The sequence below is a fragment of the Chinchilla lanigera genome, unplaced genomic scaffold (genome assembly GCF_000276665.1).
Source record: "Chinchilla lanigera isolate Chin_1 unplaced genomic scaffold, ChiLan1.0 scaffold00012, whole genome shotgun sequence".
Lineage (NCBI taxonomy): Eukaryota > Metazoa > Chordata > Mammalia > Rodentia > Chinchillidae > Chinchilla > Chinchilla lanigera.
Genome location: NW_004955413.1, coordinates 178,743 through 191,398, shown reverse-complemented (window position 1 = coordinate 191,398; position 12,656 = coordinate 178,743). Strand labels below are relative to the sequence as shown.

Here is a 12,656-nt window from a genome sequence, read left to right as displayed (position 1 = left end):
AAGAAGAAATCTACTGTTATGTATCAGCCACTATAACAATGGTTTATTCTCTGTTCAGGCTGGACTTCAACTTGTGATCCTTCTGCCCCAGCCTGCCAGAGTATTACAGGCATGCACCACTGTGTGTGACTAAACTAAGACATTTCTAATACCAAATTCTGCTTAAGAGTACTGCATCAGGGACTAGTGATGTAGTTCAGTGGTAGTCTGAATGCTTAGTATGTACAGGCCCTTCAGTCTAGTCCCATCACTACACATACACACAAATAAAAAATAGCAATACAAGCTAGGATTGGGGCCAGGGAGATGGCTCAGTGGCACAGCACCTGCCTGGCAAGCACAAGGTCCTGAGTTTGATTCTAGTACCAAAAAAAAAAAACAAACTAAGATTGGTAAGGAAATGGTTTAAATTATTTATTTACTCTTGACATATTTAAATTACTGAGTATTAGGTTAGGAAGGGTGAAGCTTAGAAGAAAAAGAACATGTAGTTTCACAAAAACTAGCACAGTATTGGGGCACAAATTATTGTTTGTGACTGGGTGATTAGATAGTTTTTTTTTTTTTTTTTTTTTTTTTTTGAGACAGGGTCTCTCTATGCAGTTCAGGCTGGCCTTGAGCTCACTTTGTAGCCCAGACTGGTTTCAAACTCGCAAAGATCCTCCTGCTTCAGCCTCTTGCCTCCTGCCTCCTGCCTCCTAAGTGCTTGGATTTCAGGCATGCACCACCACGCTCAGCTTTAGGCTTTTATAATAGTTTGGGAAAGAGGTGAGAGAGTAACAGCATGTAACAGCTGCTGAGGTGGCCAAATATGGCTGGGTGTGGGATCTATTTTGAAGGTCCCACCAATAGAATTTCCTCTTGTAAGAATCGAGGAGCACTCAGAGGCTGAAGCAGGAAGATTGTTGCGAGTTTGAGGCCAGCCTGGGCTACAAAGTGGGCTCAAGGTCAGCCTGAATGGCATAGTGAGATCCTGTCTCAAAAAGACAAAAAAAAAAAAAAAAAAGAATGGAGGGTGATTTCTGTTTTTGGCCTGAGCAAAGATAAATGATGGCACTGTATACAGAGGTCTGAAGGAGGAGGACAGCGTGGGGACAAGTATAGACTTTTGTTTGGGGCCCATTATATTCTATACAAACACCATTAAAATATTTACCAAGTCAGGCATGGTTGTGCACATACATAATCCCAGCACTTGGGAGGCTGAGGCAGGAAGACTGCAAGTTTGAGGCCAGTCATTATGTATACATGGCTCGAAAAAACAAAATCAAAGCTTATCATCCAGCCGGGTGTGGTGGTGCACGCCTGTTAATTCCAGCACTCGGGAGGCTGAGGCAGGAGGATCATTGCGAGTTCTAGGCCAGCCTGGGCTACAAAGTGAGCTCAAGGCTAACCTCAACTGCACAGCAAGACCCTGTCTCAAAAAGACAAAAAAAAAAACCCCAAAGTTTATCATCAACTGAAGGATAAATACCATGTGGTGTATCTATACAATGAACTATTATTTGATAATAATAGTTGTAAAAAATTTGGTAAAAAGTAAATGAAGTGGGGGCTTGGGATATAGCTCAGTGGCACAAGGCCTGCCTGACAAGTGAAAGGTCCTGAGTTTGATTCCCAGAACCAAAAAATAAATAAATAAATGAAGTACAAATATGTGCTATGACAGGGATCATCTTTCAAAACATGCCCAGTGAAAGACACAGTCAGAACATAGTGTGACTACATTTCTGAAGTGTCCAGAGTAGGGGAGTCTACAGAAACGAATGTATGTTAGGGTTTGCCTGGGGCTAGCGGGAGGGCGATGGCAGCCTTTGGGCACGGGGCTTCTATCTGAGATGATGGGGTGATGGACAATGGCATAACTGAGGCTGTGAATATACTCAAAACTATTTGAATTGTCTACGTTTCTGGGGGAGCTTTGAGATAGGGTCTACTATGTAGTCCAGGTTGATTTTAAACTCACTATGTAGCCCAGGCTGGCTTTGAACTCAGTGACCCTTCCTGCCTCAGCCTCCCCTGCTGTACAGGGGCACACCACCATGCCTGCCATGAATTATTTACCTTAAATGGGTATATTGCAGGGTATGTAGATTACATCTCAATAAACCCACTATGAAATGGTTAGTTGTAAAAATATATAGCTATAAAAGGATTATGAAATTATTTTAATAAAAGAATCTAATCTACTTAAATAAAAGGGAAAAGCAAGTAGTCACCAGTGAAATACTTCTGTTAACAACAAGGAACCTGGCTATTTAGATTGTGTGTTTAAATTGGGCAGGGTGGTACTCACCTGTAGTCCCAGCACTTAGGAGGGAGGTTGAGGTAGGAGTAATTTGAAGCCAACCTAGGCAACATAGGGAATTCAAGGCCAGGCTGAACTGCAAAGTGAGACCCTGTCTCAAAAAACAAAACAAAACAAAACAAAACAAAAAGGTTTGTGTATTTATGTCAGCACATCCCAGTTGAATCTACTCTTCTATGATCAAAAATGTAAAGGAAAACCAACACAGTAAGGTGAGCTGATTAAAAAAAAAAGGATTTCTAAAAGAAAGAAAAGTAAAAGAAAGTGAGAAAAGAAGGAAAAAATTACAACAAAGCTTTTGTAAATGGGGAGGGGATGATGGGAAGGTAGGAGAAAGGGGAGAAGTTTTATCGTGTACATGTACAAATTCTCTGTGATAAATGTGATCATTATGTATATCTAAAATGTACCAATAAAATCTGATTAAAAAGGATATTTCTTTTTTTCTTTCTTTTGGTCTTTTTGAGACAGGGTCTCGCTATGCAGTTCAGGCTGGCCTTGAGCTCACTTTGTCACCCAGGCTGGTCTTGAACTCACTTTGTTACCCAGGCTGGTCTTGAACTGTCAATGATCCTCCTGCCTCAGCCTCTTGAGTGCTGGGATTACAGGCATGCACCACCATACCCGGGTAAAAAGGTGATTTCTGACAGCAGGAGAATCTTGTTTTGTCTGAATTGCATTCATGATAATTTTACTGTGTTCTGTCTTTTTTTTATTTTTTATTTTAAAAAGAGTAGTAAATGAGAAACAAAGAAATAGAACAATAGCAGCATACCAGTATCACAAACATAAACAAATCAAAGCAAGAACATTCAAAGTGATACAGAGTCTCAAGACAAAATAATCCCAATCAACAGTGGTTGTTACATTACATATTGCTATCCTCAACTATGTTGCTCAGATTACCAGATGTAAGAATCTTGTCTAGTGAAACTCTGGATTATCTCTACTGTTTTATCAAAGAATTATTTTCTTATTCCTTATAAAGTTTTGAGCAATCTTTTTTTTTTTTTTTTTTTTTTTTGAGGCAAGGTCTCACTCTGCATTTTAAGCTGGCCTTGAGCTCACTTTGTAGCCCAGGCTGGTCTCTAACTTGCAGCGATCCTCCTGCCTCAGCCTCCCAAGTGCTGGGATTACAGGTGTGTGCCACCACGCCCGGTTATTTTACTGTTTTCTGGAAGAAATAATTTCCTTACTCATCAACGAGAAGTTATGTTTGGTTTATTTCTTTGCAAATTAGTAGGCAAACTAAACGGAAAATATAGAGCAAGACCTTGAGAAGACTTGGGAACAGAGTTAAGTATACATGCACACATGGAATGATAGGAAAATATAAAAAACAGTGTTTATTTCACCACTAAAATAATTTATTTTACTCTTTGGGGAGATGTTTGTTTTGTTTTGTGTTGGAGCCCAGGCTATGAGACTGGGGTCCCGCTCCAAGGCCTGTGCGGCCTGCGTTAGGAGCAGAGGAGTACGTGAAAGGCCATGTGCTGCCTGGCTGACAGAGAAAGCTCAGAACCCCAGTGTGCGCAAGGCGACACCTGCTGAGGACAGCATGAAGAACGCGGGCACCCAGGCACGGAGAAGGGCTTGTCCCCATCTACTGAAGTTGCCCTTCTGTGAAGAGTACCCTGCCCCTGCCCCTGTGCTCCTCACTTGCTAGTAAAAGTGGGTCCACCTCAGAGATTGTTGAGCCAGTCCACCAGAGCCAGGTTCCTCCCCATCCCCTGTGCCTTGAATATTGTCTTTTGTCTTTCTTTATTCCCCACAGTTACTCTCACAGGTTATCTGAGGGTCTGATCAGTCCCAGCAGTTTTGCTTTGTTTTGTTTTGAGACAGAGGCTAGCTCTATAATTCAGGCTGGCCTTGAACTCACTGTGTAGCCAAGACTGACCTCGAACTCATGGCAGTCCTCCTGTATCAGCCTCCTGAGTGCTAGAATTACAGGTATGGGCCACTCAATTAGAAAATACATTTTTAGAAATCATATGAATAGCTGATATGGTAGTGCCCCATTGCAATAGCAGCACTTGAGTCTAAAGCAGGAGGATCAGTAATTTGAGGTTAGTCAGAGCTGCATAGTGTATATCATATGTGAGAACTCATAGGAATACATACTTATGGACAGTTAGCTGTATGGAAGAGAGGAAGAACACATTTTATATTTGAGATTTAGAATCTTTACAGGTTTTGTTAAAATTTGATGTAAAAAATCATGTATGCTTAGGAGAGTACAGTAAAATATAGTGCTGAGAGACAATCTAGAAGTGAAAGATAAATGAAAACCTAGACAAAAAGAGGGAATCCATGTCCAGCAGACCTGCCCTGTAAGAGATGTTAAATGAGTGCTTTTCTCAGAGCAGGTGGCGGCAGCTTGTGTAGTTATGGCTAAGATTAAGGCTCAGGACCTTTGTGGCAAGGAGGAACCAGCTGGATGACCTGAAGTAAAGCTGACCCAACTGCACACTGGCAAAGTGACAGGTAGTGCTGTGACCAAGCTCTTGGAGTTGTCTGCACCACTATTTATCAGACTCCAAGAAAACCTCAGGAATTACAGATGTGCACTACTAGGCCCAGCATTCCAAAAGCTACATTTTAAACAAACTCTCTAAAACTTGCATGTTAAACTTTGAAAACACCACTCTGTACTTGATTGCCCAAAATCCATCGAAAAGCATTAAGTACTTAACAAATTGAATTGTACTTGCTAGACACTGACAATAAAAAATTGTATAAGACATAATTCAGCTACCAAGACCACAAATTAACAAATAAGACATTTCGTGATAAATGCTCAAGTAGAAATATGAACTTAATATTTGGAAGCATTAAAAATAATCTCAGCACTTGGGAGGCTGAGGCAGGAGGATCACTGTGACTTTAAGGCCAGCCTGGACTACTTAGTGACTCAGTTCAAATGGAGTAGCAGAGTATTGTGATTGCAAGCCTGCATTTGAACTGAAACCCTACACTGAGTTTTCTGGCAAGCCTCCTGATCTTGCTGGATTTTCTTTAAAGATCTTGTAGGGTTTATAGTGTTATGAGAAAGAAATGAGATATAAAGTTTTTGCCATTGAACCTCACAAGAAAAGTGCCCAATATATTATATCCCTTGTAAAGAAGTACAATTCCTCCAAGTCTCTCCTCATAGTCTCAGGAAGAATGTCTCTGGTTGCTTTCCTTTTGTGGTACTGAGGATCAAATCCAGGGGTGCTCTACCACTGAGCTACAACCCCAGCAACCCCCTCCCCATCTTGAGATAGGGTTTTTCATAGTAGCCGTGACAAGTCTGACCTGGAAGTTGGATCCTCCTGCCTCAGCCTACAGACATGAGCTACCACACTCGGTTATTGCTTTTTTTTTTGAGACAGAGTCTCACTAAGTTTTTTTCCTAATTAAAACAAATGCAGTTATAAAACTGCACAGAGACAATAACGGACTTTAGTACACAGAAACATAAAGGCCATTCGCATTAAATAAGAAGGTATATCTGGCATGAACACTATGTCGATTTAAACTGAAGATATCCCGCTGAGATACAGTATAAAAAAATAAACATTAGGTCAGAGTTGCAGGAAAGAATTCAATTTATATCCCCCAATCAAGCTGGAACACAGGAAAACATGGTTCATGTGATTGTTTAAATGGAAAGAAAAGCAGTGTGGTACAGACATTTAGAGAATCAGATGGAATCTTTTTTTTTTTTTTTTGTTCTTTGAGACAGTCTCACTATGTAGTTCAGGCTGGCCTCAAACTCTTAGCAATCCTCCTGCCTCAGCCTCCCAAGTGCTGGGATTATAAGGGTTGCCACACTTGGCTAGATGGGATCTTTATTCCCCTCTTAGAATTTTCCATATTATAACTTTTGTGTATATCTCTATTCACCTTTGAATTTTTCTTTTGTTTTGAGACAGGATCTCACTATGTAGCCCCAGGCTGGCCTTAAACTTTCTCTGAGCCACCTGCCTCAGCCTTCTGAGTGCTGGGATTATAGGTGTTGTCCATCATATCCAGCTTCTATTCACCTTTGAAAAATGTGAAGTGAAAACAAAAGTATGTTGAGTTGGGAAATTTTTGTGGGGCTACTTAGGTTTGGAGGAGAACATAACATAATCATGTGATTATTTCTGATCTGGAGGGTTTGATGTCGATCTGAGTCAGCTGTATTAGCCTTCTGACAACTTGTTTCTCCGTAGTGGCCAATAGATATGAAAATATGACAAATGTTTAACATTCATGCAACTAAGTGCTTTCCTCTTTACATTCTATAGTACTAGATTTTATATCAATACAGTTTTGAAAACCAATTTGCTATTCTAAAAAGGTCTTTTCTGCTGGGTGTGGTGGCACATGACTGTAATCCCAGCACTCGGGAGGCTGAGGCAGCATCACCATGAGTTTTAAGTCAGCCTGGGTTACGTAGTGAGCTCAAGGCCAGCCTGAACTGCATAGCGAGACCCTGTCTCAAAAAAAGAGATTTTTTTCCTAATAAAGTCTCTACTTACTATCAACATTGAAGTGAGAAACATTTCAGAGATTTAGTAGGAAGGATGACTGTGTTGAAATAAGACTGATAATCAGGAGGATATCTGCATATTATAGACCCTAAGTCCAGACAGATATATTGTCTGGACTTAGGGTGCTGCTATTCAGCAGGTGAAACTTAAGTTTCCTCAATTCAATCACAGCAGAGACATCTGAAATAGTCTGGAGGAAACAGAGCAGTCATGTGTTAAAAGATAGAAATTTTTATGGTATTTCCCTTCCCTGCAAGTTCTAATGTAGATTGCATAAAGGAGGTGGTTAAAATACTTTTTTTTTTTCCCCCCCCAATTTGGACTTTTCTTTTAATGAGTAAGGGACCAGAATAATGTTAAGGAGTATAGATTATATTTCTGGGTCCAGGACTGTTGAGTCCCTATAATAACATCTGGCACATTTCATTAGGTTAAAAAAAAGTCAGACAAGAAAATCACTAGCAAGACTTACAGTTCCAGGGATTGTCCGCTTCAAAAATTAGTTTCATTTTCATTGCTTCTATTATTTTTATTGTTTATCTTTTTGAGACAGGGTTTCACTATGCAGTTCAGGCTGGCCTTGAACTCACTTTGTAGGCCAGGCTGGTCTCAAACTTGCAATGATCCTCCTCCCTCAGCCTCCTGAGTGCTGGGAATTACAGGTGTGTTCCAACATGCTTGGCATATTGCTCCTCTTTTAAAAGGACAGTTTTTTCAATAAGTTACACTTTTTTTTTTTTTAGCAGAATCTGAGATAAAGGCTGTGAAACATGCATTTTAGAAAACAAACGGAATATAATAAATGGTTTGCTTTTCATCTCTTTCACATTCTATTGCTTGTGAATTCCAAGCCCCAGTTAGATATTCATATTCTTATTTATCCAAAAGCACACTGGAAGAAACTAAAACAAGATATGGGAGAAAATGTTTATTGGGTGTGTGCGGATATGGAGTGGAAGTACAGGGAGAAATCAAGTCTGTTTATAATGGTTTCAAGGTCTTTGGAGAAGTCCTAAAGTTGCTCTCCCCAAATGAGTCTGATTAAAGAGAAGGTTAAAAAACCAACCAACCAACCAACCAACCAACAACAAAAACAAAAACTGAAAGATGAAATCTCATCACACAGACCCAGTGATGCGGTCTCTAACAGTCATCAGCCAGCAGGAGAAAAAGAGAAAGCTACCCGCTGGCCCTAAGATTTATTAAAGGCTGCCAGTACAGCCCAGATCATCTCTGTGGCACTGTGCTTTGTCCCCTCCACTTCAGGGTCCAGTTCTACTAGGTCCTTGGCTCGATTCATCGCCACATCATACTTGTCATCTGTCAGGGAGGAGAAGACATTCTCTAGCACATCTGAAGAGTGGGCAAGCACCAAGAGTGCCAGTGTTCGCTTGTCCATCCGCTGCGGGTCATTTACCCACCGCTCGAGAACACTATCTTGAAGTTTTTTCACTAGTCGCTGTTTCTCTGTTATATTGGTCACTGGATGAGTAGTCATGTCAAACAGCAGGAAATTCTGCTTCTCAGTAGTTAGAATGCCCTTCTCTACTAGGTTCTTTGCAATTCGCTCCCGTACATTTCTCAGCTGGTACTGTAATTTGAAGGGGTTCCAGGTCTCACCTATGTGGAAAAGAAATATGACATAATGAACAAAAAAAAAGAACAAAAAGACTAAATGAGTTATTTGGCCTTGAGTGGTTAAAATTTCAAAAGCATAATCTCCTTTCATGAAGGAATGACCTCTATTCATTCCTCAGTCCATTTTATCTTTTTTTTTTGAGACAGGCTTTCGGTATGTATTCCATGCTGGCCTTGAACTCACTGTGGAGCCCAGGCTGGCCTACTCACTGTGATCCTTATGCCTCAGCCTCCCAAGTGCTGGGATTACAGGTGTATACTACCACGCCTGACTTTTGTTCTTTTTCTTTTCTTTAACTTTTTATTAGTAAATTTTAGATATACATAGTAACACTCATCATAGGGAGTTTGTACCTGTACAAGATACATCTTGTTTCCTCTTTGTTTCCCATTCCCCCTCCCTCCCTTCAACCACTCTTTTCCCCTATTATTATTATTATTATTTTGTTTTTTGAGACACGGTCTCACTCTGTAATTTGTTTGTTTGGTTTTTTGTTGTCTTTTTGAGACAGGGTCTCACTATGCAGTTCAGGCTGGCCTTGAGCTCACTTTGTAGCCCAGGCTGGTCTCGAACTCGCAACAATCCTCCTGCCTCAGCCTCCAGAGTGCTGGGATTACAGGAGTGTGCCACCATGCTTGGCCCTCACTCTGTAATTTAGACTGGCCTTGAACTCACTATGAGCCATGCTTGGCCTTGAACCCGTAGCAATCCTCCTGCTTCAGCCTCCTAACTTGCTGGGATTACAGGCATGTGCCAGCATGTCCAGATATTTATTATAATTATTATTATTATTATTTTTGGTATTGGGAATCAAACTCAGGACCCTGCACTTGCCAGGGAGGTGCTTATGCCACTGAGCTATATCCCTGGATGGCTATTTATTTTTATGGATGCCACTGGTGGAATCAGAGATAAGAATGCGTTCAGAATTACTCAAAACTACAATGAAACCAGAATGAAACAAGTTTTTCTTCTGGGAGAACAAATTCATAAAGAATTTTGTGGGGGATGGTAGAGGCAAGTCCCAGGAGGGGGAGCTCGGGATGACACAGGGACAGAGGGCCCTGTTAGGATCTGCTAAATCACCCCAACCAGCTCTCATCCTTCCCTCACCCCACTTGCAGAGAGAGTGATAATTTTTTTTTTTTTTTGGTCTTTTTGAGACAGGTCTCACTATGCAGTTCAAGCAGGTCTTAAACTCACTTTGTAGCCCAGGCTGGCCTTGAACTCGCATCCATCCTCCTGCCTCAGCCTCCTAAGTGCTGGGATTACAGGTGTGAGCCATCATGACAGCTCCAATCTTTTTTTTTTTTTTGGTCCTTTTGAGACAAGGTCTCATTATGTAGCCCAGGCTGGCCTTGAACTTGCAGTGGTCCTCCTGCCTCAGGACCACCATTCCCGGAATGTTCTTGTATTTTTGAATTCTCTTCAGGACATCAGTCTCTTTGGGATGAGCTACAGGTATTCTATTTGGGTTAGTGAAGCTGGGTTGGTGAAGCTGATTGAAGTTCCCTTCTCCTACAGATAGAGTGTAAGTTCTATTTCAGGTGTAGTGGGCTGACTTCTGCACTGGAAGGGCCAAGCCAAGAAGACTGGGGACTACCACCCTCATACTCCTAGCACCTGCTCACGGAGAAGTGGTATCACTCCAGAAGTGGGCCACTGTCCCTGCCTCTAGCATTAGTGCAGGGCAGAAGTTCTCAGGAGGAAGCCAGACCTGAAGGATGAAGACTTCTGTTCTGACTGAGAAGGTCGCCTGTCTGGAGCGGAGTGTGGGTTCTCTGCTAAGGGCATTGTTGGAAACCATGGAGATCTGCTGGTGAAGTTAGGGGGTGTTGGCAGCTCCACGATACTGGCAACAAAAAGTAAATGTGAAATTTCCTGAAGTTTAAGAAACAGAACCAGAGACACAGAGCCAGATAAACCTTCCTAGGATTATGGTCAGTGCTGGGGGTTGGGGAGGCTGTGTGCTTGCAGCAGGCTGCACCTACTCACGAATAATCAAGCAGGGTATAGGGTTCGACTTGAAAATATTCCCCAGGCCACACAAAGACCCATCATCAAAGGGTGAGAGCTTTACCAGTGTGAGGGGGTTAAGTACAACCTCTAGCCAAACACTGAATACAGTGATAAGCTACTCTAGGGTAAATTTATAGGATGCCAAGGTTAAGAAATAAAAATCATATATATCACTGGCCGTCTGGTTCAAGGGTACTCTTTTTCAGAAGAAATCACAGAAGGAATTTCTAAGCTACTTGTCTGTTGCTGAATGTGAGGTAAAAATACAAGCTCCTTCACTGGGCATGGTGGCACATGTCTGTAGCTACAGCTACTTGGGAGACTGAGGCAGGAGGATCACTTTAGACAAGGGATGCAAGGCCAGATTGGACAATATAGCAAGACCCCAGCTTTAAAAATAGAAATGAAAGAAAGGGAGATAGATTTTTCTCAAAAGGAACGGGGAAACAAGGTGAGAGGGAGGGAAAGGGGATGAGAAAAGTTATTAAGATGTGTTAAAGCCAGGTGTGGTGGTGCATGCCTGTAATCCCAGCACGCACTATGAGCTGAGCTTGGCCTGGAACTCAGCAATTCTCCTGCTTCAGTCTCCTAACTTGCTGGGATTACAGAATTCGGGAGGCTGAGGCAGGAGGATCACTGTGAGTTTGATGCTAGCCTGAACTATGTAGTGAGACACTGTCTCAAAAAAAAAAGATGTTATATACATGTACCAACTCCACAAAAGAAATATAAACATTATGTACTGTAAACATGTACTAAAAAACAAACAGGTAAACCGTCTGAATTTTGATAGCTATATCAAAGTCACATATCACACATAACCAACAGTAAAGGGCAAAAAGAGTCTAATTGTTCAAAGCAGTTTGCCAGGCATGGGGGCATGCACCTGTAATCCCAGCACTCTGGAGGCTGAGGCAGGAGGATCGACCCTGTCTCAAAAACAAAAAACAAACAAATAAAGGAGTTTAAGTACAATTTTTTTTTTTTAAGACAGGATCTTGCTATGTAGTTCAGGCTGGCCTTGAACTCAGTATGTAGTCCAGGTTGGCCTCAAACTCGCTTTGATCCTCCTGCCTCAGCCTCCCAAGTACTGGGATTACAGATGTGCACCACTATACCCAGCCCATTAAGCACTCTTTTGACTAGGAAGTGACTTATGCTAACCTGTTGCCTGCACACATAGAATTAGGCTAAAAGATAAAAAGGTGAAAAAAAATATGAGCAGTGACATTAGAAGCTGCACACTGTAGGCTTTACACACCTACCTCAGCTATCAAGCAATAACAGTATCAACCCCTGGGTAAGGAGAAGGACTAGTATCCAGAGTTACATATTATCTGAAATGCTCATTTTTTTTTTTTTTTTTTTTTTTACAAAAATTTTGAAACATACAAAGAAAGAGTAAGGCCAGGTGTGGTGGCTCATGCCTGTAAACCCAGCACTCGGGAGGACTGAGTACATTCAAGGCCAGCCTGAGCTACATAAGCAGTTTAAGGCCAACGTACACTACACAGTGAGACCCTGCCTCAAAACAAACAAACAAACAAACGAAAAACCCAAACAAAATACAAAAAACAAAACAAAACCAAAACTCAAGGAATAATTGCAATCCATGAAGAGGGGAAAAGAATCACCATATAGAAATCCTGCAGTTTGGCCAGGTGTGGTAGTGGAGACCTGTAACCCCAGCACTTAGGAGGCGGAGGCAAGAGAAGGATCATCTTGAGTCTGAGGCCAGCCTGAACTACACAGTGAGATCCTGTCTCAAAAATCAAAACAAAACAAAATTTTCTGCAGGTTTTTTTTTTTTTTTGTACCAAGAATTGAACTCATGACCTCAGGCTTGCCAGGCAAGTGCTTATGCCACTGAGTTATATACCTGGCCCTATCCTGCAGTTTGGAAAGTACAAGTATGGGCCAGGCGTGGTGGCACATGCCTGTAGTCCCAGCACTCTGGAGGCTGAGGCAGGAGGACTGTTGCGAGTTCAAGACCAGCCTGGGCTACAAAGTGAGCTCAAGGCCAGCCTGAACTGCATAGCGAGACCCTGTCTCAAAAAGACAAAAACAAAACAATATAATACTGATACCCATAATTTTTCTCCACTATGACAGATTGTTCATATCAAGATATGAAAGCCATACATGACACAAATCCCCAAATTATCCAATT

At 41.6% G+C, this 12,656-nt stretch overlaps 1 protein-coding gene across 3 annotated transcripts in view; it reads right to left on the bottom strand.

Moving 5' to 3' along the window:
• Nucleotides 1–7,741: 7,741 nt before the first annotated feature.
• Golph3l (golgi phosphoprotein 3-like) overlaps nt 7,742–12,656 on the bottom strand; it is a 28,962-nt gene continuing 24,047 nt past the window's right edge. For all 3 annotated transcript variants that reach the window (XM_013511413.1, XM_005378663.2, XM_005378664.1), the window contains one exon: nt 7,742–8,448. In XM_013511413.1, coding sequence (XP_013366867.1) covers nt 8,021–8,448 — 428 coding nt within the window. In that variant the 3' untranslated portion in view covers nt 7,742–8,020. The remainder of the gene's footprint in view (nt 8,449–12,656) is intronic.